General features: G+C 40.2%; 1 protein-coding gene across 2 annotated transcripts in view; it reads right to left on the bottom strand.

The window, feature by feature from the left end:
* The window catches only part of LRP6 (LDL receptor related protein 6), a 111,653-nt gene that overhangs the window by 29,381 nt on the left and 60,172 nt on the right, over positions 1–22,100 (bottom strand). For both annotated transcript variants that reach the window (XM_083859189.1, XM_083859188.1), the window contains exons 6-11: positions 18,064–18,460; positions 17,378–17,549; positions 5,532–5,748; positions 4,195–4,484; positions 2,853–3,079; positions 462–646 (exon numbers count right to left, since the gene is read on the bottom strand). In XM_083859189.1, coding sequence (XP_083715315.1) covers positions 462–646; positions 2,853–3,079; positions 4,195–4,484; positions 5,532–5,748; positions 17,378–17,549; positions 18,064–18,460 — 1,488 coding nt within the window. The remainder of the gene's footprint in view (positions 1–461; positions 647–2,852; positions 3,080–4,194; positions 4,485–5,531; positions 5,749–17,377; positions 17,550–18,063; positions 18,461–22,100) is intronic.

Genomic DNA, 22,100 nt, shown 5'->3' with positions numbered 1-22,100 from the left:
ATGCAGAATACAGGGAAGGAAAATGCCTGAGGATACTAACAAAGATATAAAACCAAACTGTATTAAATTACATGTTGAATAAGCTGTTGTTATCTTCTTGTTGGCTTTCTTTCTACCTTTATTATGTATTTTCTAGTGCTCTCGAGAAGTAGCAAAACAAGACCCTCCAAAACACTACAAGTTGACATCTTTGTCCTACATAAAACTGGAAATATGTACCTTGTGTAATTCTAACTTTCTGAGCAAACCAATCACCTACAAGAAAATCGAGGCCTTGCTAACCCCAGTGTTACATAAACACAAATTACAGAAGGAAACATGAAAGGCGTGTGAGGCTGGAAATTTTTATTTTTGTCTTACGATGTGTCCCTTTGTGTTATTTAAGCCACAATTTGCCAGGAGGGAGCTGCAAAAAGCATCAGCACTGCCCTCAGGATGCTGCCCAGGGCTCTGGAACTCACCTAGCATGTTGGAGGACTCGATCAGGTTGGTGTCCAGGTCGGTCCAGTACAGGCGCCTCTTGGCGTAGTCGATGGTCAGGCCGTTGGCACGTCCCACGTTTGGGACCAGCGTGGTCCTCTCACTGCCATCCATAGCAGCTCTGTCAATCTTTGGCTTGCCACCCCACTCAGTCCAGTACATGAACCTGATTAAGAGAACAGAAGAAAGAAAAATAATTGCATTCAGTCCAGGAGAACTCAAGAGGAAAAACAACAACAACAAAAAAATCCTTAGAAAGAATAAGAGAAAACGAAGAGCATTCGAGCATTTATTAAGACCTATCGTGTTAAATGAGTTGTTTTGTTGGTTTTTTCCCCAAAGTACAGGCAGGAAAGTGAGTCAAGATTCCTCAAAATGTTTCCAACATTATTTTTTCCCACTTGGACCTGGACTGTCACCAGCAAGTTCTGTGTGACAGCACTTTGGTAGTGACTAATCCACGCATGTCATTTAAGAGGCAGAGAGGTTGGCAGTCAGGCACTTTCATTTATACCTGGTTATTTAGCAGGGTGTTTCTCCAGAGCACTTATCTTCTGTTCCTAGTCAGTTGTCTCTCAAATGAAGGAACACATAAAAGTACATCTACAGGGTACTTTTGTTAATAGGTGCCACTGCTCATGACCACACAACTAAGTCAAACAGTGTGTAACAAGTGTCTTACATCTCAGCCAAGACACGCAAAACTGTATGGCATCTCCAAAGGAGCAAAAATACAGCTATTACATACTCACACACCAGCTTATGCCTCATTTGAAAGGACAGACTTGCATATCTTTACATTTTCTTTAGGCACTTCACAGTAGAGTAGGATGTATATTTGTATATTATATATTTGATGGCTGGTTAGTCACTTCTTCCAAAATAGTAATTCTTCCAAAATATAAATTCTAAAAAAAGTGAGCGGCAGCTACCCAATAGTAACACCTTTGGGTTTTAATAACTCTAGTAACAAACCCCTGGGAAGTCCTTCAGTTCCAACCAACTGCACAATAGGAAAAGTTCCTTCAGAAATGGATGATCAAGGGGAAGAAATTCTTTAGGCACCAGGAATACTTGCAACTTTTTCTTAAAAATTTTACAAGGACTTTGTGCATCAATTTTGCAAGTTGGACACAGCACAGAGCCAAGTGTTAAAATTGCCCCCATGGCAGCAATGTCCTAAAAAATTGCATTTAAAGTACAACTATAGTGTATGTATACTTATAAAAGTATACACACACATATATAAGTATACCGCTATACTACTGCTGTAAGGAAAAATAGGCATTCTGACCCAAGTAATTCTTTTTCTGATCCATGGTGAAGAGACAAAGCACTCAGTGATGATAACCCTTGGGAAAAACCTACTTCCAGTGTAAAACTAGAATCATCCATAGCAGCCTTTTGTTACAAATGAGTAACTGGATCTAAGAATCTGATGCTGAATTCTCATCCAGGCAAGCCCCGGCACATCAGGGCTGAATCCAATCTAGGCTCCCACTGGAGGTGACCATTGCCACCACCTTGTTGAAATAAAGCAGAAGGAATGTGTTTCAAGTTCTCTGCACTGCTGTAGCTCTCACAGTGTGACGGAGAACTGTGATAATATCACAACCCTTGTAAATGAAGTCCCCTCATTTGAAAAATAATGCATTATTGGTATAACCTCAAAAAGGTTTTGCAGTAATTAGTTTTTGCCAAGTGAGTGTTTTGTGGTAGAAGAGCTATTTCAGAAGCTGAACAGTTAGCTTGACTTGCCCTATTCCTCCCTGCCTCTCCCTTTTTATTGCCCTACTTTTGCTATTACACTTCAATCCAATTGAGATGTTTCTTCTCAGAAAATCTTTCATTTGGGGCAAAGGTGAAAATAATTGTTTCCGCTCCTTCTCTGCCTCTCTTCCCTTGTTCGCACAAACTAAAAGGTTTCCTTATCTCAAGAAACAAACACCTTCCTTATGCTCAGACTATAAACTTCACTCTCCCACCCTCAAATTAAATAATTTAATACCTTTATTGAACCCTAACTTGTGATAAAAAGAATCCTAATTTTTAAAACGATAAATATATTCCATTTCAATGTTATAGTCCTTTTCTGATTAATGAATTCCATAAACCTAAAACTACTTTGATTCTGTGGTTAATTAAAAAACTAAATGTAAATCCCTTTCTAGTGCACCACTCTGATTAATTTTTTTACAATTTTTAATGATTATTCAGGACATTAAGAGTGTATTTCTCTAAATTACTGGGTTGTATTCCCCAGCTCAGTTCTCTCAGGGTTTACAGGCAGTGCCTAACTACCATGCCCTAGAGGAAGCATTACAATGTTGTTTTTCACTGTTCATAAACACAGAATTAAATCAGCGAGTTACCCCTCAGCAGGGTCCAGTGCCAGCGCCCGGGGACTGTCCAGATCTTTCCACACGAGCACCTGGCGGTGCTGCCCGTCCAGCTTGGACACCTCAATCCTGTTTGTGCCAGTGTCAGCCCAGTACAGGTTCTTCCCCAGCCAGTCCACAGCCATGCCCTCCGGATAATCCAAGCCAAACTCCACGACGTGTTCCAGCGCGCTGCCATTCATAAACGCTCTGCTGATGGTCTGCGGGGATACAAAGATACACAGGCAAATTAGAAATCTTACCAGGCTGTCACTGGGCTGCTTGTTTTCTTTGTTGAATTTTAAACACTTTCAGATTTTAGACATCTCATAGGAAAGAGGATCTTACAATATGCTACTTATTTGCAAAGCAAACAATGCTGCTATTCAGAAGTAATGATTTACTGCGCTCTGTGAATGTATTCTGTGTCAATTACAATAGCATTTCACTGGGGAAATAAATGGGATAACTAGCCTGGTTGAATTATGCATCTACATGACAAAGTGACCTTAATAACTCAGTGCCAACTTCGAGGGGGAAATATTTTGGCTCTCCCAGGACTATACAAAAGCATCAATGTTATAGCATGGAACACTATTTAAAGCAGCCTAATGAAAAAGTGCAGGACAGAAGGGCAAATAGAAGAAAACAACCAAACGACTGATGAGCTAGTAGCTTCAGTACTGATGGCTCAATTTAATTTCACTAGGCACAATCTCTTCTTGGACTTTTATTCGAATGACTTTTTTTAACTCTGCCATCAGAATCAGCCTGTGATAGCAGATACAGCCAGAATTCCATTTTAATAATATATTAGAGTTTAGGCATTCCCTGATGAGCCTAAAAGTAAAGGACTAATGTTACAATAGTACAGAATGCTTTTTGCAAACATGGACTACCTTTCTATGTCCTCAATATTCCTATCTGCACATACTCACCCTCACAACCAACCAGAAGTTAACAAATCCCTGATTTTGGTTTACTTCCTAGCTTGAACACAACCTGCTAGTTATGCCAGTTTCTGACAGCACACAGCAGGGAAGTTTGTATCTCAGTCTTAACCTGTATCACTTACACAGCTCAAAAGAACACCACGCTTAGGGACTTCAGCCAAGTCACCTCTTGCAGACTCATTTCAACTCTGTGTTATTAACTATTAGGATTTTTCAGTAGCAAAAGTCTGTACGTTACTGTTGGCACGGTTGCAGAAAATGTAATTAAAAACTAAACTCTTTTACATATCCCTTGAATTTTGTAAACCCCATTACTCAACCTACTCTTAAATATCTCAAGAAGTTTGTATCAGCTTAATAGCCACCATGGAGTAAATCTGTACCTTCAGTGAAATGTCAGTCCAGTAAATGCGATTGTCCGTCACATCAAAATCCAGAGCAGAAGCTTCCTTGACTCCAGTGAGTGGAATAGCAACGTTGTTATTGTTGGTTTCCAGAGAGATGCGCCTGATGTCTGCCCTCCTGGAGAAGAGCAGGAAAGCCTCTGGGACGATGCAGGTCTTCATGTCACTGATGAGCTCCAGGCCGATGGGGCAGGCGCAGCGAGGGCCCTGCGGTCGGTACAGACACAGGTGGCTGCAGCCACCGTTGTCCTCTGCACAGGGGTTTGTACCTGAGTGAGGGGAAAGGCAACCATTGCAAACTGATTGCAAGTGAAAGGTGAAGCTAGTCCTAACATGCATCAGCCACACTGTTGAGTCCTCCAAGCAAACATGCAGTTTTTCTCCTTGTATTCTCTGATCAAATAATTTTTCTTTCATTTCCTGTAATCCTTTAGACAGACCTTACTCTCCTGGGCTGGAAAGCCAGTGTTTGATTTCCTTATGCCAAGAAACAAACTCAGCACTATGGAGAGGGATCTGGGCTTCAACAGCTACTGATGATCCCAATTCACAGCATAGGCACTGAATGCATGGTAAGTATATGTTCTGCTGCCTTTTACAGTACACTGGTCTAACTACATACCCCCTTGCAGTCCTGCAGGTAAAAAACTTGCAGAGCTATTTTCACATCCATTCAATGGTCTCTTCTCTCCAGGATGCAAGTGAAGCAGCTCTTTGCAATACCCACTTTATGTATCTGCCCATGCTGGAAATTGAACTAAGAGGGGCTTGGCACTAAAGAGTTCAATTGCCCAAACAGTTGGAAAGAGGGCTGGATTCAAAACACACATGTACCTTGGGCACCAGCCACACAAAGATACATCTCGACTACATTTGACTCCTTTCCTGCAGTACAATCCAGATATGACAGCAAGAAACTGCAAGCCTTATTCACATAGCAGGATACTCAGGTACCGTGATGAGTTCTGTGATGCTACAATTACACTGCTACCAGTGCTTGGATAGCCTAGGACAGGCAATTTTACACCACAAACACTACAGGGCAGGAAGTACTCATAGATATTTTAAAGATAATTTTCTAGTATTAACGTAAAAACTACTGAACAGACTAAAACTGGCTCATTCTTAGCTTTTGCATACTTGGAGCACACGTTCAGTTTGATATCCTTCCAAGCTGCAGAACTGAAGCTCCACACAGAAGACCTAACCCACCCCACCAAGCTGCAGTTATCAATGCCCATTTCTAAAGCCCTGCAGTACAGAACTGCTGACATTGTCTGTCTCCTTCTCCCTTGCCTGAGGAGCAGACCACTCACCGATGACCTGGTGGACGTTGGTGGCCTTCAGGCCCATCAGGTCGGGCAGCTGGTCGATGATGATCTCCCTCTCTGCCGTGAACTTGTGCACGCGCTCGATGCTGCGCCTTTGCCAGTCTGTCCAGTAAATGTAGTCTCCCAATAGAGTGAATCCAAATATATGAGGCAGCTTGTCCTCCACCAGGACTCTCCTACCAGTTCCGTCAGCATTCATGACCTGTGAATATACACAGAGTTTTTAGGTATATAGAATAAACCTGCTACTGTTTGGCAGATTAACAAACTAGCTGCTCCATGCTCAGGCTTCAAATTAAAAAATAATCTCCTAACCATTATAATGCTATCAAAGTTAAATAGCACCCTAATAAAAAAGAAAAGACTGTTTATTAACAGGTACTTAGTCTAAAAACCTCATTTAGAAGGTTAGTCTCGTAACCAGATCATAATGTGGAATGATGATGACACAACACTCGTTACCTTCGCTTTAGAAACTATTATTATGTAATATTAGTTACTCCTGCTATGACTCTCTCATTTCTGACATGAGTTTTGGTTTAGTTTTAAAGAGGAGTCACTGTGTTTTACACAAATGAAGACAAATTTATAATGGCCAAGGAGTTCTGGCTCAGCACCTTCTAGTCCACAGTCCCTCTCAAGTGAGCTTTACCCATATTACAGAGAGCATTAAGAGGAGATCCCACACAAATACTGTGAGGCAAACAGTGAAGATCTACAAAGTATATTTATATTCCCCAGTCTGAATAAGGAACCACTTCTACATTCTTCAAAATTAAGTACAGTAATTTTTTTACTACAAGGAACAGCAGTAGTCTGTAAATAATTGCATGCCTTTGATCAAGACACTTGAATTTACTGTGTCATTTTTCTCTACTGCTAAAAGGGAGTAATACCTAACTTCCTCAGTGAGGCACTGAAAGGATTAATTAAACATATGTACACATGTTCAAGTGATCAAGTGTCTTATGAATGTCAAATATTATTATAAAATGTACCATACTGACAGGAGTGAAGAGTCCCATGTTTTAAGAGAAGCTTAAAAATGGTTCAGTGCTGCAATTTTTCAGGAAAAAAAAAAATCCTTCTGAAATATTTTTTACTTGTTTCAAGGTCATAGCTTAAGTTTACAGTATATATACCACCCCTCAAAAACCAGAAAAAACCTCCAGCCAACCTTAATACAAAAACTTTCTGAGACAATATGATTCACAAATCCAAGGTAGCATACTAATCCCAGAAACATAAGAGCATCCTTCCCACCACCCAAGCATGTTCTAAGTAAATGATTGGAAAAGAAGTGATTTATTAAACCACTGTTTTCAAATCTCTCTCACTTAATGGAATTAAGGTAGCCACAAACAAATCTATATGGCTTCCCATCCTTCCCATGGTTCAAACCCAGAGACTTATGCAATGACAACCTTCAGGATCAACTGGTTTAGTACCTCAGACTAGACTGATGATAGCTGGTGGCCAGAGTATCTTCCCAGATCATGAGAAATGTAAAGGCTAGTTTGGAGCAACTCCCCCACAGGCACACACAAGAAGAGAGGAAAGGAATAGAGAAACCAAACTGAAACACACACCTTTCCCAGGACACAGTATCATGTACACATTAAGAAAATATTTATAAATTCCCTTTAAAAAGTGGAAGAAATGCTGTAACCTTCACAATAATTCATTATCTCCTTTAAAACTATACCTCTTCAAACTTCCCAACATTTTGGCACTTACACTCGGTATATTAAAATGGGAACTGAATCTTTATGTGCACATTTCCTACAGAAAAAGCAAAGGGGCTCTGCACATTTGCTGGATTGTACAAATAAGCTCCATACTTACTTTTGAAGAAAGGTCTTAATTACTTTCTGGAATTAGCTTACCAAAACCCTTCAGTCCAGCAGAGTATACATCATGCTTCTACAAATGCACTAATGCTCATGTATCTCAAAAACAGATGACTTGTTTCCCCCTTCCCCTTAAACTACAGAGATAAGCCATTTGTTTGCAACTAATTAATACATGGCAATTAGTGCTTGCTGAGCAGACCAAGAAGATACACAGAATGGAAGGATGTTGAAAAGTGAACCAGCTAAAATCACACAGTGATAAGCATTAAAACATCACCATCACAAAGTAGCCTTTCTAGAAATTACATTTTTTGCCTTGTATTTATAAAAGAAAGAAAATTCACTGTTTTAGGGAGTGCTTAACTACTGGGAAAAAAATTAGTTGGAAAGTGTATGGAGTGAGATGAACTTTCTTTGGCAAACTTTAAGAGCTGTTCAAATAAGGCTCTCCCTATACTGACAAGAGACGGGAGGACTTAAGGATTAAGTATCTGCTTTTAATTAATTTTTGGTTTGACATCTAAAGGCTATTTTGAAAGACAGCTTTACCTCTCCTAGACAAAACATGCACCTTTCTGAAAGTACGTACATTTACCTACCACTCTGCTCCCACTTCAATTTTACCTGAGCACATCTGCACCATGTTACCTAATATAAACATCTGCCACTAACCACCACACACACATATATATATATATTTGTCCCCATGGCACCAAGTCAGTCTGCACTGACTTTGGCTGCAATGTTAGGTGATTTCAATAGAATTATATCCATTGGCTACAGAATCAAACAATCTGATGTAAGGCCAAAGGGAAGTGGCAAGAGATGTAGGGTGATATGTATAAGAAGAATAAAGCAAAAAGGAACAATCACTTATCAACCACTTTCAAGGGATTTCAGCATCATCTTTTCACATACTCAAACTCAGACAAAAACCAAGTCCCAGGCCATACTCCGTTCAGGATTCTTTCCCCTCTCCCAGCTCCACAAGGATCAACTCCTCACAGTGAAGTCCATCCCCACAGAACCCCTCACACAAGAATCCCACCTTCAGCTGCTATGAGATAGTGTCTCCAGAGGTTTATGCTGCTTTTAACCACAATGTGGTGTGAGTTTCACATTCTGAGGCCATTCTGAATACTGCAAATCACACTGAGAATATAGGCTACAACAGGAAACAGATGTGGTGTAACCACAAACACCACCTTTACTGAAAGAGCGAGTAGTTCCATGAGAAAAAAAATATTAAAGTGCAAAAATTAAATAGCCTCAGAAAAAAAGACCAGATCTCCTGCTTGGAGAATAAGAGCTTTGTTTATTCTAAAACAATAATGAATGCAAACCTATAGCCTCATGAATGTACAGCTTGTTCAAAGGAAGTGAATTACTGCTGAAAATGTAGTCACATTTTAAAATGCTGTACTTAGTGATCAGTAGGAACAATAAAATAACAACTTTGAAGCACTACTTCTAATTTAAAGTTACAGACTGGAACACACAGTGACATATTCTAAGGGTATTTCTTGTTATTAGATACCTTGCATTCAATTCACTTCTAAGTACCAGTAATCACTGTGATAAATAGGCTAATGCAGTGAATTTACCTTTTTGATAATCTGGGATTTGAACGTATGGTAGTTTAAACTTGTCACTTGGCTGCTTTAAGTCTAGAGTTTCATCATGAAATCTATCTCATTTATGAAAATCATGTTCAGGTCTGTGTAGAGCTTGTGCTGGGGCCCTGGCAGAGCTGTGCAGAGTAGCAGTTCCCTGAGGTGCAGTGCACCAAGGGCAGGGCCAGCAGAGACTGAGCAGATGAGCACGGGTTTATGTGCACAGCACTGAGGAGATGCTCATCACAGAAAGTGCCTCTCCCTGTTGGGTTACACTGAGATCAAAATCCAATTAAGAGCCCAGTCCTACAAGGTGTCAACACTGAAGTGAAGGTGACAGAATGCAGACCATTACCTTCCATCTTAACTCATAAGCACAGTTGAATTCTCAGTATAAAACCAAAGAAAGGAAAATAAAATTTGGCAGCATCTCTCTTAAAAATAACTTTAAAAGGTAGCTAGAATGCCTTCTAATCATTATACTTGCATTTTTTTAATAGAGTTTAAGAATAACGTATTTTAAACTTCTCTAAGCAATATAAAACAGACTGGAATGATTTTACTGTTTTGGCTGCAGCAATATCATATAATTAACACATGTATTTACTACAAAACAGCTGCTCTAAGAGAGAAACAAAGATATCTTGTCTAAATTTCCGGTTTTATTAGTCTTCCCTCTAAAAAAAGTCTTGATCAACTATACTCTGTTTAAGTGAACAACTGAAACTTTCACCTCAGTTTGAAGAAATTATTCTGCCAGTGTCATTTACCTACTGTTAACAACATTTCCCCTTAATTCTAAAACATTAAGGAATGAAATGGGAGGGCCTCTCTTCATTGCAATAAAATCCTGAAGAATCAGCAGAAGGGATCCCTGGAACTCTTTGGATTTGCTTCAGAAAGCAAATGCCTCCAGCCAAGTCCATGATTTCTTACTGTTAATTGTTTTATAATAGCCATTAACAATTCCTAATTTAACAGTTCCTCAACACTCTCAGTTTCCTTTAGAAGTCTAACAATTTTTCCAAAGAATTCAAAATATATATTTTTTCTGAGCATGGATAATATTCCTAATAGGACTGCCATGAAGATGAATATGTACAAACAGTATAGTGAATAATTTCACAAATACCCTTTCCATCAGGCTACATACACTGCTATAAGCTAATTTTTTTCACAATAGGACAACTTTCTTAGCTCACTGATCAATGCCAACAGCAGAAATGTTTTTCTGTGATGGAATATAATTTTAGAAACAAGTGGTTCAGTTTTTAATGAAATGGCTCAAGTCAGGTAAAGTGACAAGTAGGCAAGGAAAAGATTTTAGAGCTATCATGGGAATCACATATGACATCTCCTAGGCAATCTCATGCAACACAAAAAATCCCCTGAATTTGTTAAGAACAGGCTAAGACAAAAAAAAAGTGAGCCAAATGATAAATAAGATGAGAACAGAGATTTTCATGGGGAAAAAAAAGAAGCTCCTCTGAAAAGATTCAGTGGTAAAACAGGTGACTAAAAGTGCTTTACTGCAGAGATTAATTTTGGTATGTAATCCATAGGGTGGCGTGGCAGCAGTCAGGGAATGTTCTGTTACCTGGGCATAGGCTGTGGGGGCAACAAAGGAAACTAATGACTGCATTTTGCAACTTATTATTTAGCAACTAAGACCTGTGGGCAGCCACACACAACACTTTGCAGAGTGTAAACCAGACTAGCCAAGACCAACCTGAAACCTCACAGTGGGTTTGGGGGAACAGCTTTACAAGATCAAGTTCAGCATAACAAACCCTGATGCTCTTCCATATGGGCAAAAGCCTCTGTGCTCTTCTTTCCCCAAGATTCTTTGTTTCAGTGCCTTGCCCCAGAAACTTATTTTTCATTTGTTCTCTACCTAACCTGTGTTTTCCATACTCCTTCATAAGAGACTATAATTGATTTTTTTTATAGAGGGAAAAAATGTGGGAAGTTTTCTACTATTTTACCAAGTCCAAGTGGTACACGGAATAGTGCAGAGACTCAGCCAGTTATAAGATACTTTTCACCTTTGGTGGCAGTAAGCTTTCAGGTTGATTCAATTGCTCCAATTCACTAAATCACTTCAATTCCAAGGGTCTTGCATGCCCAAGAGTTTTCCACCTTTGGTTTTCCACCTTTTTGCACAGATTCTTTGCCACACTACAACATCATGCATGGTTCCAGAAAAGATATTCAGGTTAATAATACAAAATCTCACAGCAAAGTAAGAAGCCTTTGAGAAGAAAGCTAAATCATTATTGAGAGCAACTGGAGGTCAAGTGAATACTCCCAAAGAAGCCCAGGTCCAAGATCAGTATAAGGGTTTGTACAGTAAGGCAACTCAGCTTGTGAAGGGGAAAAAAAACAAAGCCAGAATTTTGGAGAACAAGGGATAATAGTGGCCTGACAAACAGCTGAATCAGAAACACAGACGACAGTATCTCAGTATCTCTTCACACTGCTCCCCAACTTGCCATGAAATATTTTAAGTATGTCAGACTGAGGTGAGCTGATGGCTCTGGCTGTGTTGGTTTGAGGGATTTCAGTGTTTTCCCTTAGGTAACCGATACTGGCTGCTAGTAGAGGCTTGTTGCTTTCTAGGTGAGACACCTGGGTAAACCAAAATAGAATTTCCTAACTCCAGTGTGAAAAATCTGGGAAGCACGTAAGACATATGAATGTAGATCCAACAATTATACTCCATGGCATGCTGGGCCATGAGGTTTTCAGAACTTTCAGCAGCAAACAAGGATTGCTCATCTTTTAGAAAAGGTTGTAAGAAACATCTCTGATTTCCCAATGTGAGGAATCGGCACAACTTTCTTCTCAAATGTGTCTCAAGTGTGGGTACTTGCCTCTGACATGGTCATTTCAGGCTCTCCTTTAAGGTAACAGAAAAAAAGGGGTGCTTTGAGTGTAGGACTCATCTAGTCTATTCTAAACATTCACAGTGTGGAAGTGCTGATTTCCAACATTTTTATAAAGGGAACATAAAGGAACTTAAATGAGCTGAATGTATCTACATCTCATGAGACAAAACCCACTATGGATTTCAGGATGAATTGCAGATCCACGACAGGAGAACCATTTGAAAACTGAATGCCAAAGCCTTCTCCACATATTTTTTAGGGCAGTAATTTCACTTAGAAAAACACCGTGTTTGGTACTCAGATCAGAGAGTCAGTGAAAATTATAACAAGTATAAACTAATACTGTTTTGTTTTTTAAAAAATAAATCCAAACTCTACTACTAATTTCAAAAATCTATATTTTTTTCTTAATACAGGCTTAGCAGGTGTTAAGAAATAGCTGGAAATACCCTGACAAAGTAAGCTTTAAACTTCTGAAACTGGGATGGAGTACAGGGATCTGTCCCTACTCTTTACAGCACATACTTATTTTTGTTGAATGAAATTCCCAAGTGCCACAACTATCCAAAGCAAAAGTAAACAGCAAAGCAACTTCAGGTATTTGTTTCAACTACCTTACTTCTCATACCTGCAAAAGTTTAATGCAAATACACAAAAGCAGCTGGGTTCAAGAGCTAGGAGGAATATAATGGATTTTGCTTCTCAATTTTCAAACCTGTGCTTCAAGCAGGCTGGATGGGGTAGGATCAGTAACCAGGCTTGCAACTCATCAGCATTTCACAGTACAAAGACTAATGTATGAGACAAAAATTCTCAGTCAGAAAGTAAATGGTGTATACTTAGAAAACAAAATTTCCTTATTAGGGTGGTAGTAAAATTGAGGGAGTTGTCATCAGAGGAAAATATAGCCCTGCAATTTCAGGATTAGAATATGAATTAGAGCATTCTCTAGATGCCAGACTATTAGCTCCTAGGTCAAAGACAAAAATGTCCTCCCTGTTCAAGATTTCTGTGCTCTAAAAAGTCTTAGCAGCATCTGCTTTCTGTTGTCCAGTAAGGCTGAGTTCTGAACACTTGTGTGTACTTGAGCTGAAAAACAGCAGGATGCAATACTTTCCATATTAATCATGAGGATTAGAGACAGTAATGGCAGGCACAGCTATTAGATTTGGGAATGCACAAACACTTCAAGTTAGAGCTGCACTCAAAAATCACTAGATAATGGTTGGATCTGAGCAGGAGGCAGAGCCTTTCTTACCACTCACCACTAGTAGGTGTTAGTGGGTGTCATCTCCGGCTCTGAGAGTGGAGAATAGGAGAGGATGAATAAAGAAAAATGAAGCAGAGATTGAAAAACTATGAGAAATCAGCCGTATCATCATGACTTCCCCTTAACACACACAGCCACACATGCATGCAGCCATTCATAATTGCTTCATCAATACCAGCTTTGCTGACCATTTAAAAATCCAACCTATGCCTTAAAACAGGTAGCGTACGTGCCAAGAACACAAATATCCGCTAGAGCAGGAAAACACAAGACCAATTCAACAGAGCAGATCATACATTTTTAACCTCGTAGCACGGCAGGAAAATGCTTTAAACCTGTAGCAAGTCAATGAGAAATCTTCCCCACTGGTAAGCACAATAGCAGCCATCCATTTCAATAGAAGTTTATCAGCAGTGAAACCTGACCGAGATAAATGACGAAGCTGTTGAGCCACAGCCTGCTTCTGCCTGCTGCAGGCTGCCAGATAAAATGGGAACAAAAGCTCCCTGCTGTACCCCCCACCAGTCTCCATTAACCCCTGCTGATGCTTTATTATCGTCTGGGGCTCCAGAACAGCGTAGCATGAATCAGTGGGTAAAAAATAAATAATAAAAGCTCATATGGAGCACAAACAAACCAGAAACGTGGCTTGCAAGGATGACGTTCGGTTTGGTAGCACTGCAATTAAATAACATTTCTGAGGAATCCCACATGCAAAGGTGAAAAAAATGAAAAAAGCACAAAGTATGTAAAATCACATATGAAAAACTACTTAAAGGCAATAGAGGCAAGTACACAAATGCGTTTCTCCTGCTTTAACCCCTCCCCTTTTCAACTATACACAAACACATGAAGCAAAACAGGGATCAGGCATTTATTCTGATGCCTTCACGTCCAATTCCAAACTTCATCTTTGGATCCTGTCACAAATACCCATCTCCGTTGCACCTACACCAATGTCCTTTCTTCAAATGTAATTTTAAAACATTTACTGAAGGCCAAAGCATCTTGTATTACACAGATATAAAAAATGGATGGTGAGGGTATGGAAAGTGCAGCAAATTTCCTCAAGATTCCTGGTTACCATTGGAGAGTAGGCAGTGTGAGCAAACTTGAAATGTTAGTAATATTTCAGCTATCAAAGATTAAGATAGGGATCTACATTTAGTAAAGGCCACCTGCTTAGTTAAACCAGAGGTTATACTAGTCTAACTGGCCCTGCCCAATCAAAACCTCCACATACTGCAGAAGGGGATAAAGTCCTTGGTGGTGCCTAGGAGGAATGTGTTAGGAAAGACAGTTTGGATCAGTTCTGCCCCAAGCAAAGGCAAAACCATGTGTGGGATTGTTTTTGCTCAAGGACTGGGGTACACTTGGTGGGTGATGCAGAGGGATGGGGAAACACAGTGGGTGCCTCAGGGGGATTTGTTGTTTGGGTGAGAACAGTGTGTGATGTTGAGCTGTACAATACTGGTTGCCAAATGACACTGCATGCTGTAACTCCCATGGACAAGGAGGATGGACTGCTCCACATACACCAGCCATGAGCTCCTGATGTAATTTGCAACCAGCCAACATCACAGGATTTCTCCTGCCCTGGAAGACACTTGGGACAGACAGAACCCACAGCCATGAACTAAATTAATTCAACAGGCATCTTGGGAGAATGGCCATTGACTACAGCGATGTGAGCTGTACTTATGTGTGCATGTATATGTATATATGTGTGTGGGTGTGTGTGTGTGTGTGTGTGCATTGTTGGAAGGAGCAGGATGGCATGATGTACATGGTATGAAATAAGGGGTAGGAAATGTCCTGGTTCCGGCCAGGACAGGATTAATTTTTGCAGGAGTTGGGAGGGGGCATAGCCAAGACCTGGATGTTATTTTGCACCACCTCAAGTCATTGCTGGGAGTGGGGAAAAGGGATTCTCTTCAAGGAGAAGGGGCTCCTTCCAATTGAGCAAATATAGCAGGGGGAGAGGGAGCCATCCAGTATTGTCTATTGTCAGGGATATTCTGAATGAATCATTTCTTTCATTACTATTGTAATAAGTTTTCTTATCTCGTTGCTGTTTTCAGTAAATTATTCTTATCTCAACCAGTGATCTTTGCCTTTTGTGCCTCCAATTCTCTTCTCCATCCTGTTGGGCGAAGTGAGAGGTGTGTGGTTTGGAGAGCCTTGGTGGGAGCACCATTCCTTAATCATGACAGGTGTGGATAAAAAAAATCCACTTTAGACTGAACCATTCTCTTGGATGGACATCCCCACTTCATCCTATAGAGCCTTTCCATGCTTTATTAATTGCAGAAGCCACACTGAACATGTGCTGATCACTACTGGGGTGACTTATGAAACCCCACAAACTTATGAAGTCTTCCTAGTAACAAAAGTGTTGGTCATCTTACACAAAATTTTATAGATCTTTGTCACATGCCTAAATGAACACCTTCAGGAATCAAAAAATACAAATCCACGTCCTCAAACAAAATTAAAATCAAGAAGCACTGAAGAAAAACTGTGTGAGAGCTTCTCTGTTGCTTTAAAGGTTTTAGCTAGACTGTTTCAAGATCTACCACAAGTTCATAAGTTAACAAATGTTAACTTTTTATAAAAAGCAGCAGCACTAATAATTCTAACACTTGGAGACTCATAGGAAAAAAATAACTAGCAATTCTGAAATCTTAGGGTGATAAATCTTTTCTGATGCCCTACATAGATGTTACATGACAACCTGGAACAAACTCATTTTGCTGGCTTACACTGATTTAAGAACAATGAAATGGAAATTGTCCCAAAAACCTTTGTGCCAAATCAGATATCTTCTGTCCTGCCACAGACACTGTAACGTTGGCATAAACATTCCATGATGTGTTCTAGCCAGTCTGACAGAATTGCAGCACTGAGCTCATGCCTGATCTAGATGAAAATTTCAGCCACAAACGGATCCAGCACTGAATAGAATCATTATTAATGAATAAGGAATCTCAGTGTTCTGGCAAACATGAGGGTGAAGAATGCCTAACTTTCCTTTTGCAAAATACATCCAAGGCCAAGACAGTATCAGGGCTGAAGCACTCAATCTGTTATAAATAAATCTCTACACATCATGAAGACTATTTTCTCCTCTTTTCTCAGAGCTGGTGTAATATTAGGTGAATTACAGACTATAAATCTTGTTTTCAGGACAAAGAAAACTCTGCTCCCTGAGGCTCTCTCAAGGAGTGCTTCAAAGCAACTCACCTTGCAGGACTGGAGTTACTTTGGCTCTAAAGGAGAACAAACAGTTATGTGACCTTCCAGCACATGACTACGACTTCACCTTGACTTATTTGTAGTTATAAATAAGTAAAAACAACTTTGTAAGTCTAGAAAAGATATGATTGTGCTTAATATGGTAAGTGCTAAAAGTTCTTTGCAACGGTTAGGAAAAAACAAGGAAAGCTGTAATTCATCAAAGGAAGGCAAATCTACCAAGATACAGCAAAGGCAGATTTGTGGACCAGGTAGCAGCCAGGCCTTCTGCTTCCAACAAAAGCTTTTTGACAGCAAACTGATCAAATGCTAAACAATACTATTTTCTCAAAGAGTTACAGATAATAAGTGCCAAATTTGTTTCATAACTGTTACACAACAAAATAAATGCTATTTCTTCTCTCAAGGTGGGAGAGAAGAAAAAGTGCCTTTTTTAAAAAATTAAAAGTTTCGACTGGGCAAGTCAGAAAAAAGGAAAATCTGTGCTCTTGCTGAAAATCTAATAAAACAAAGGAGATGCAAAGTATAAAGGATTTCTGGAAGTACAAATAATTATATGTGAAATAAGATTTATTTCTTTAAAATATGTTTTACTAGGCTCTAAACTGAGGAGTGCAAAGAATGAAATATATATTTTTAAAATGACATATATTAATCCCAGTAAAAAGCTGTTTCCCCTGATGACCTAAGAATTGACTTATTTAACAAGCCCTTATACATTCTTACAAAGTCAGCTCTACTATGTGGATATAATTTCTATTTGACACAAAAAAATGAGGGAAGAATAGCAAGTAACTTGTCCAAAAGCTGAGAAAAATAGAGTTGTTTCTTAAAGCACAACTCGACCACCATCCCACTGTCCTTTCCAGCTGTATCAGAATATGAACACTTAGAAAAGCAAAACTATATTCTATAACTTCAAGGAATAAAAAATGCAGGTACAATTACAAACCTCAATCTTGTCTGTTTTAGCATCACCCCAGTATATTTTGCTTTCTGCATAATCCAGTGCCAACCCATTTGGCCAGCCAAGCGAGGTGTTCACCAGCACAATTCTGTCTGAGCCATCCAAAGCTGCCCTCTCAATCTTTGGGATTTCTCCCCAGTCAGTCCAGTACATATACCTGCAAAGGAAACAAAACATTATTATCTAAACCTCCAATATTCTTATAGCTTCTTCTTCTGGACTACTCTTCCCCAAAAACACATACCACACAGAAAGCCACATTTCTAAACAAAAAATATTTTCCTACCCAAGTAAGGATGCCCAAACCATTCAGAAAGAATTGGCACGTAAGCACACAAAATTCCTGTATCAGTCTGCTCAGCAAGACAACATAACCAGTGCTATTAGCTAGAATAAACAAAGCTGATTCAAGCAGTCCACAAAAACATTTTTAAAAATAATAAAACATAGACACATAAGGTGACTACCCAGGTGGTCAAAAAAGAACAGCAGTGGAACACAGTGTAGAGCACAGTGTTTGTGCCTCAGAGCCTTAACTTTCAGAGAATCCCAGTATTTTCATTTGGAAAGCTCAGAAGTTTATCACTGCATCCCATTATCTACATAGAAGCAGACAGAGGCATCTTTGCATGACTAATATTTTTAAAAAAAGCTCACAAACAGCTCCTCACCCAACCATGGGATCCAGCACGATAGCTCTGGGTTCCTCCAGGTCTTCTGATATCAAGATTTTCCTCATGGTGCCGTTGAGCCTGGTGACCTCGATGCGGTCCGTGCCGGTGTCGGTCCAGTAGAGGTTCCGGGCCACCCAGTCCACGGCGATGCCGTCGGGGTGCGCGATCTGCGCCGTCACCACAAACTGGCTGCCCGAGCCGTCCAGGAGGGAGCGGCGGATGGCCCTCACCTCATCATCTGTCCAGTAGATGTACCCCTCCAGGGGGTCGAAGTCGATGGCGATGGCGTGGCGGATGTCCTCCAGCGGCAGCACGATGTCCGTGAAGTCGGGCGTGTCCAGGGAAATGCGCCTCAGGTCCGTCCGGCGGGCCAGGAGCAGCAGCGCGGTGGCACCTGCAGTGACAGGGGACAAACGCCTTGCAAACACTGTGCTAGAAGCCTGGAAATAGGTTCCTGTTCCTGGAACAGGCTCAGGTTCCTCTCCTTTCCCAGTAACATGGGCTAGCTGCCTTGGTTTCACAGGAACTAACCAAACTGCTGGGTACCAGCAAAGAAATTCATTCCAAGGCTTCAAGCTTACAACGTCTCTGCTTATTCTTCTGCAGAACAAGTCAGATATGTTTACAGAGAAAATTCAGTGGTCCTTTCCTTTTCCAGAATGTACCATATGGCACATATTATCTATCTATATAATTCCCTCCAAATTACTGAAATAGATATGTAGCAACTATGCTGCTATTTTATGCAAATCAACAGATGGTCTGCAACCATAGATGAGAAAGCAATTATGCAGATAATTTATTGACTGTTTGCTGCTGGTGGTGAGAGGACAACCATGACAAACAAGCTGTATGTTTCAACAATGCCTGATAAATGGAAAAAATGTAACATAGAACACGATGAGTAAACCTCTTTTGAGAAACTTATTGGGAGAGTCAGATTTGGAACCAGACCACTGTGCAATGACCATGCAAAGCTGTCAAGGGAGCTGTCACCTTCTCCCACATTTGTTAAGACAAGCTTATTGAAGACATGAAGATAAATAACAGCGTCTGAAGTAATTTTGAGCCAAAACACACAAAAGCCTTGCTGGCTTTTGGGTCAAAAGTCAGAATCACAATAAATAACTAAGATCAGCTTGCACTGCAGAAGATGTTTTCACATAGGCAACACAGCATGTTTAATGGTACTATCAATGACAGCTGCAGTTATTAACTAATCTAATTCATTTTCATTCAATTTTCAATTCTATGTCACCAGTTTTCAAGGTAATGAAGGATAAACAACCACCACACCCCATTCCAATTAAACTGGCTTATCAGTTTGGAGTCTTAGGGAGATAAGAGCAGCTCAGGCCTGAGGGAAGCCTGAGCTAAGGTGAAAAATGCATGCATAATTGCAGGGAAAGTGTGGTGCAACGGCTCTCCTCAAAGACTGAGAGGACGGGCTTTGGCAGGGACTGATGGGGGATGAGGGGAAGGGTGGGGGAGGCTTAGGGAAAACAAGTGCATGAACGTGCAGTGAAAATGAGCAATCCCCAAGCCACATTGTGTCCATGTCTTGATTTTGATGTGTAAGAGGTATAAATAAGAGCTAGAAGACTGAAAGAGCTATAACTGTAGTAAGGTGGCGATGAAAGAAGAATTTTGGTGTCTTATGTCAAATTTGTTTAAAAAAAAAAGACAGTAATTGATGTCAGTGCTAGCTGAAACCTCACTTCATGCCAAACCTTGGAAAGATGCCAAAGCAGCCATTGCTTCATTTATAGCAGGTTTAATGTGTTAAAAACCTCTAAGACACTTTCACAGTGCTGCAAGAAACAGCACCTTTCAACAACTGAAGTTGAGGATATTATTACAAGCGTTTGTGATTGGTAGTCCAGAATGGAGTGAGATCAGCTTTGGGATCCTCTGCCCTAAAACACCTTGTGGTCAGAAATATATGCTCACACTATTCAACTGTTCTTCTAGTGAGTAACTCTTATGTATTAATTAATCAGGAGGGGGGAACTTGTAGTTACATGCCTATGTATCCTTCAAAATACTGTAAAGCTACATAAATACTGTATGTGACACAGCCAATAGAAAAAAAGGATTGTCAGGTTTCTTTATAATTACAGAAGCAATTAATTTTGACACAGCAGTCTCTATGTGGATCTGTATTGGTGTCTACTAAGTGCAACAAAAATTCAGCCTCAAGATTCAAGCAGACAGATGCATTATGTTCATAGAAAGTCTTAGCACGTAACTAATCCCTACTATTAGGTTCAAGCAAGAGAGAAGCTGCATTTTCTTAGCAACTTCACAGTCGTTTATCCAACCTGCCTTTTAAACATAATAATGACAAACATATTAAAAATCCCAAACAATGATTCCTTTTTTGCATCATCAAGTAAACCTAAGGTTGAGCAAATGCCCTAACCTCAAGAGTTCAAAACACATATATTGTCTAGTATCTACAGAAAAAGTGTAAGGCATAATTTAAAAATAATTTGTGTGTTCTGGCTGAAGTTGACAGTCATTTCAAAGAACCAATGCGAGGTCTCCAGAAAGACTCAGTTCAGTATAACCATGCCCTTGCTCGAGCTCACCCTTAAAATTGACCAATTGACCTTTCCATTCTTCCCAAACACGACCCATTTCAACAGCTCCAGTGTCCTGCTTTCAGCCTGCAACACTGTTGTTTAGTCAAACAACCCACTGTGTTTAAGCTTTAATTCAGCACTGGGAAATGACTGGCTTTCAGCTAACCTGTGTTGTACTCTGGAACCCCGAGCTAAGAATTTCATGGTCTTTATCTGGGGGCTTGGCCAGCATTCCAATCCCTCCATCAAACACCAGCCCTCCAAACCAGGCAATAAAAAGTTTAAAGCTTACTTCAGAGCTATTACCCAAACATTTGCAAACCAACACCTCAGCTGCTTAGTTGGATCAGCAGCCATTCTGCTCAGGAAAAAGAATCCAAGCAGCAGAGAAGCACCACACCTCCAGGCAGGTTGGGGGAAAGATCACTGTGAATACCTTCAGGCTTGTCCTGACAATAGCAGAAATAACAAATGCAAGAGCTGGGTGTATTTATAGACTGATCCCATTAACGCCTTGATAACAGGCAGGGAAAAGAATCCCAGGTGGTCTCAAAAGTGTGGCAAATACCAGCTGTGCAAAGTTTACCTGGCTAGACACTGATCACCTCTCAGAAGATGCTCAAGGTACTCAAGGGTGCCAGAAAATGACACTATCAATTTTGTTCAGCTCTATTCCAAAGACCAGTTATGAAGCAAAAGCTAAGATGACAGCAGGATCTCCAGACCTCTTGCCTTGCCTCTCTAAGAAAAATCAAGCCTCTAAAGATGAGCATGAGGGAGAGAATATCACAAGTACAGAATCATATTTCAAAAAAACAAAAAGACAATGAAGGCTGCACGCAAGCATACCTTTATTTTTGGCTTTTTAAAAATTTATCAGCACTTATTAGAAGAACTGAAACAAGTCACAAACACATTAAACACCTCAAACCTCAGCTGGCTTGGATGCTTTCAAAGGGCACATGCAGGCTGCAGCCAGAACTCTGACCTCGCACACATATGCAGACCTGAGGCGGTTTTCCCTCTGTTTCTAAACCATTCAACTCTCGGGCTAAGCTCCAGATTCTTTTTAGCAGTGCCTCAAGTCACAGGATATTCAAGATAGTTAGCGATTTTTTGAAAGCCAAGTCCCTTACTTGTCTAAATATGGACATATAAGCCTTACTCCAGACTCTTAGTTTTGAGAGCTTTAGCCTACTTTTATTAAGCACTTTGAAAGCTGGGATTACAAGCTCACGGACGGTGCATTACATTAGTACTGGAACTAATACTTGCCTCAAAAATTCACTATTAAAATTCTAAATAATTTAAATCTGTGTGCTAGCTGAAGTCAAGGGAAGGGGGAGAAAGGGGGAAGCAGAGCAAGCAGGAAGATACACGCAACGGCACAGCCTTAAGTCCAATGCCCTTCTAACCTTTACAATTAATTACATCTTCTCAATGATATAC

The sequence above is a fragment of the Zosterops lateralis genome (genome assembly GCF_965231275.1).
Source record: "Zosterops lateralis genome assembly, chromosome: 4".
Classification (NCBI taxonomy): domain Eukaryota; kingdom Metazoa; phylum Chordata; class Aves; order Passeriformes; family Zosteropidae; genus Zosterops; species Zosterops lateralis.
Note: the sequence above shows the minus strand (reverse complement) of the source record. Positions and strands in the feature narration are given on the sequence as shown.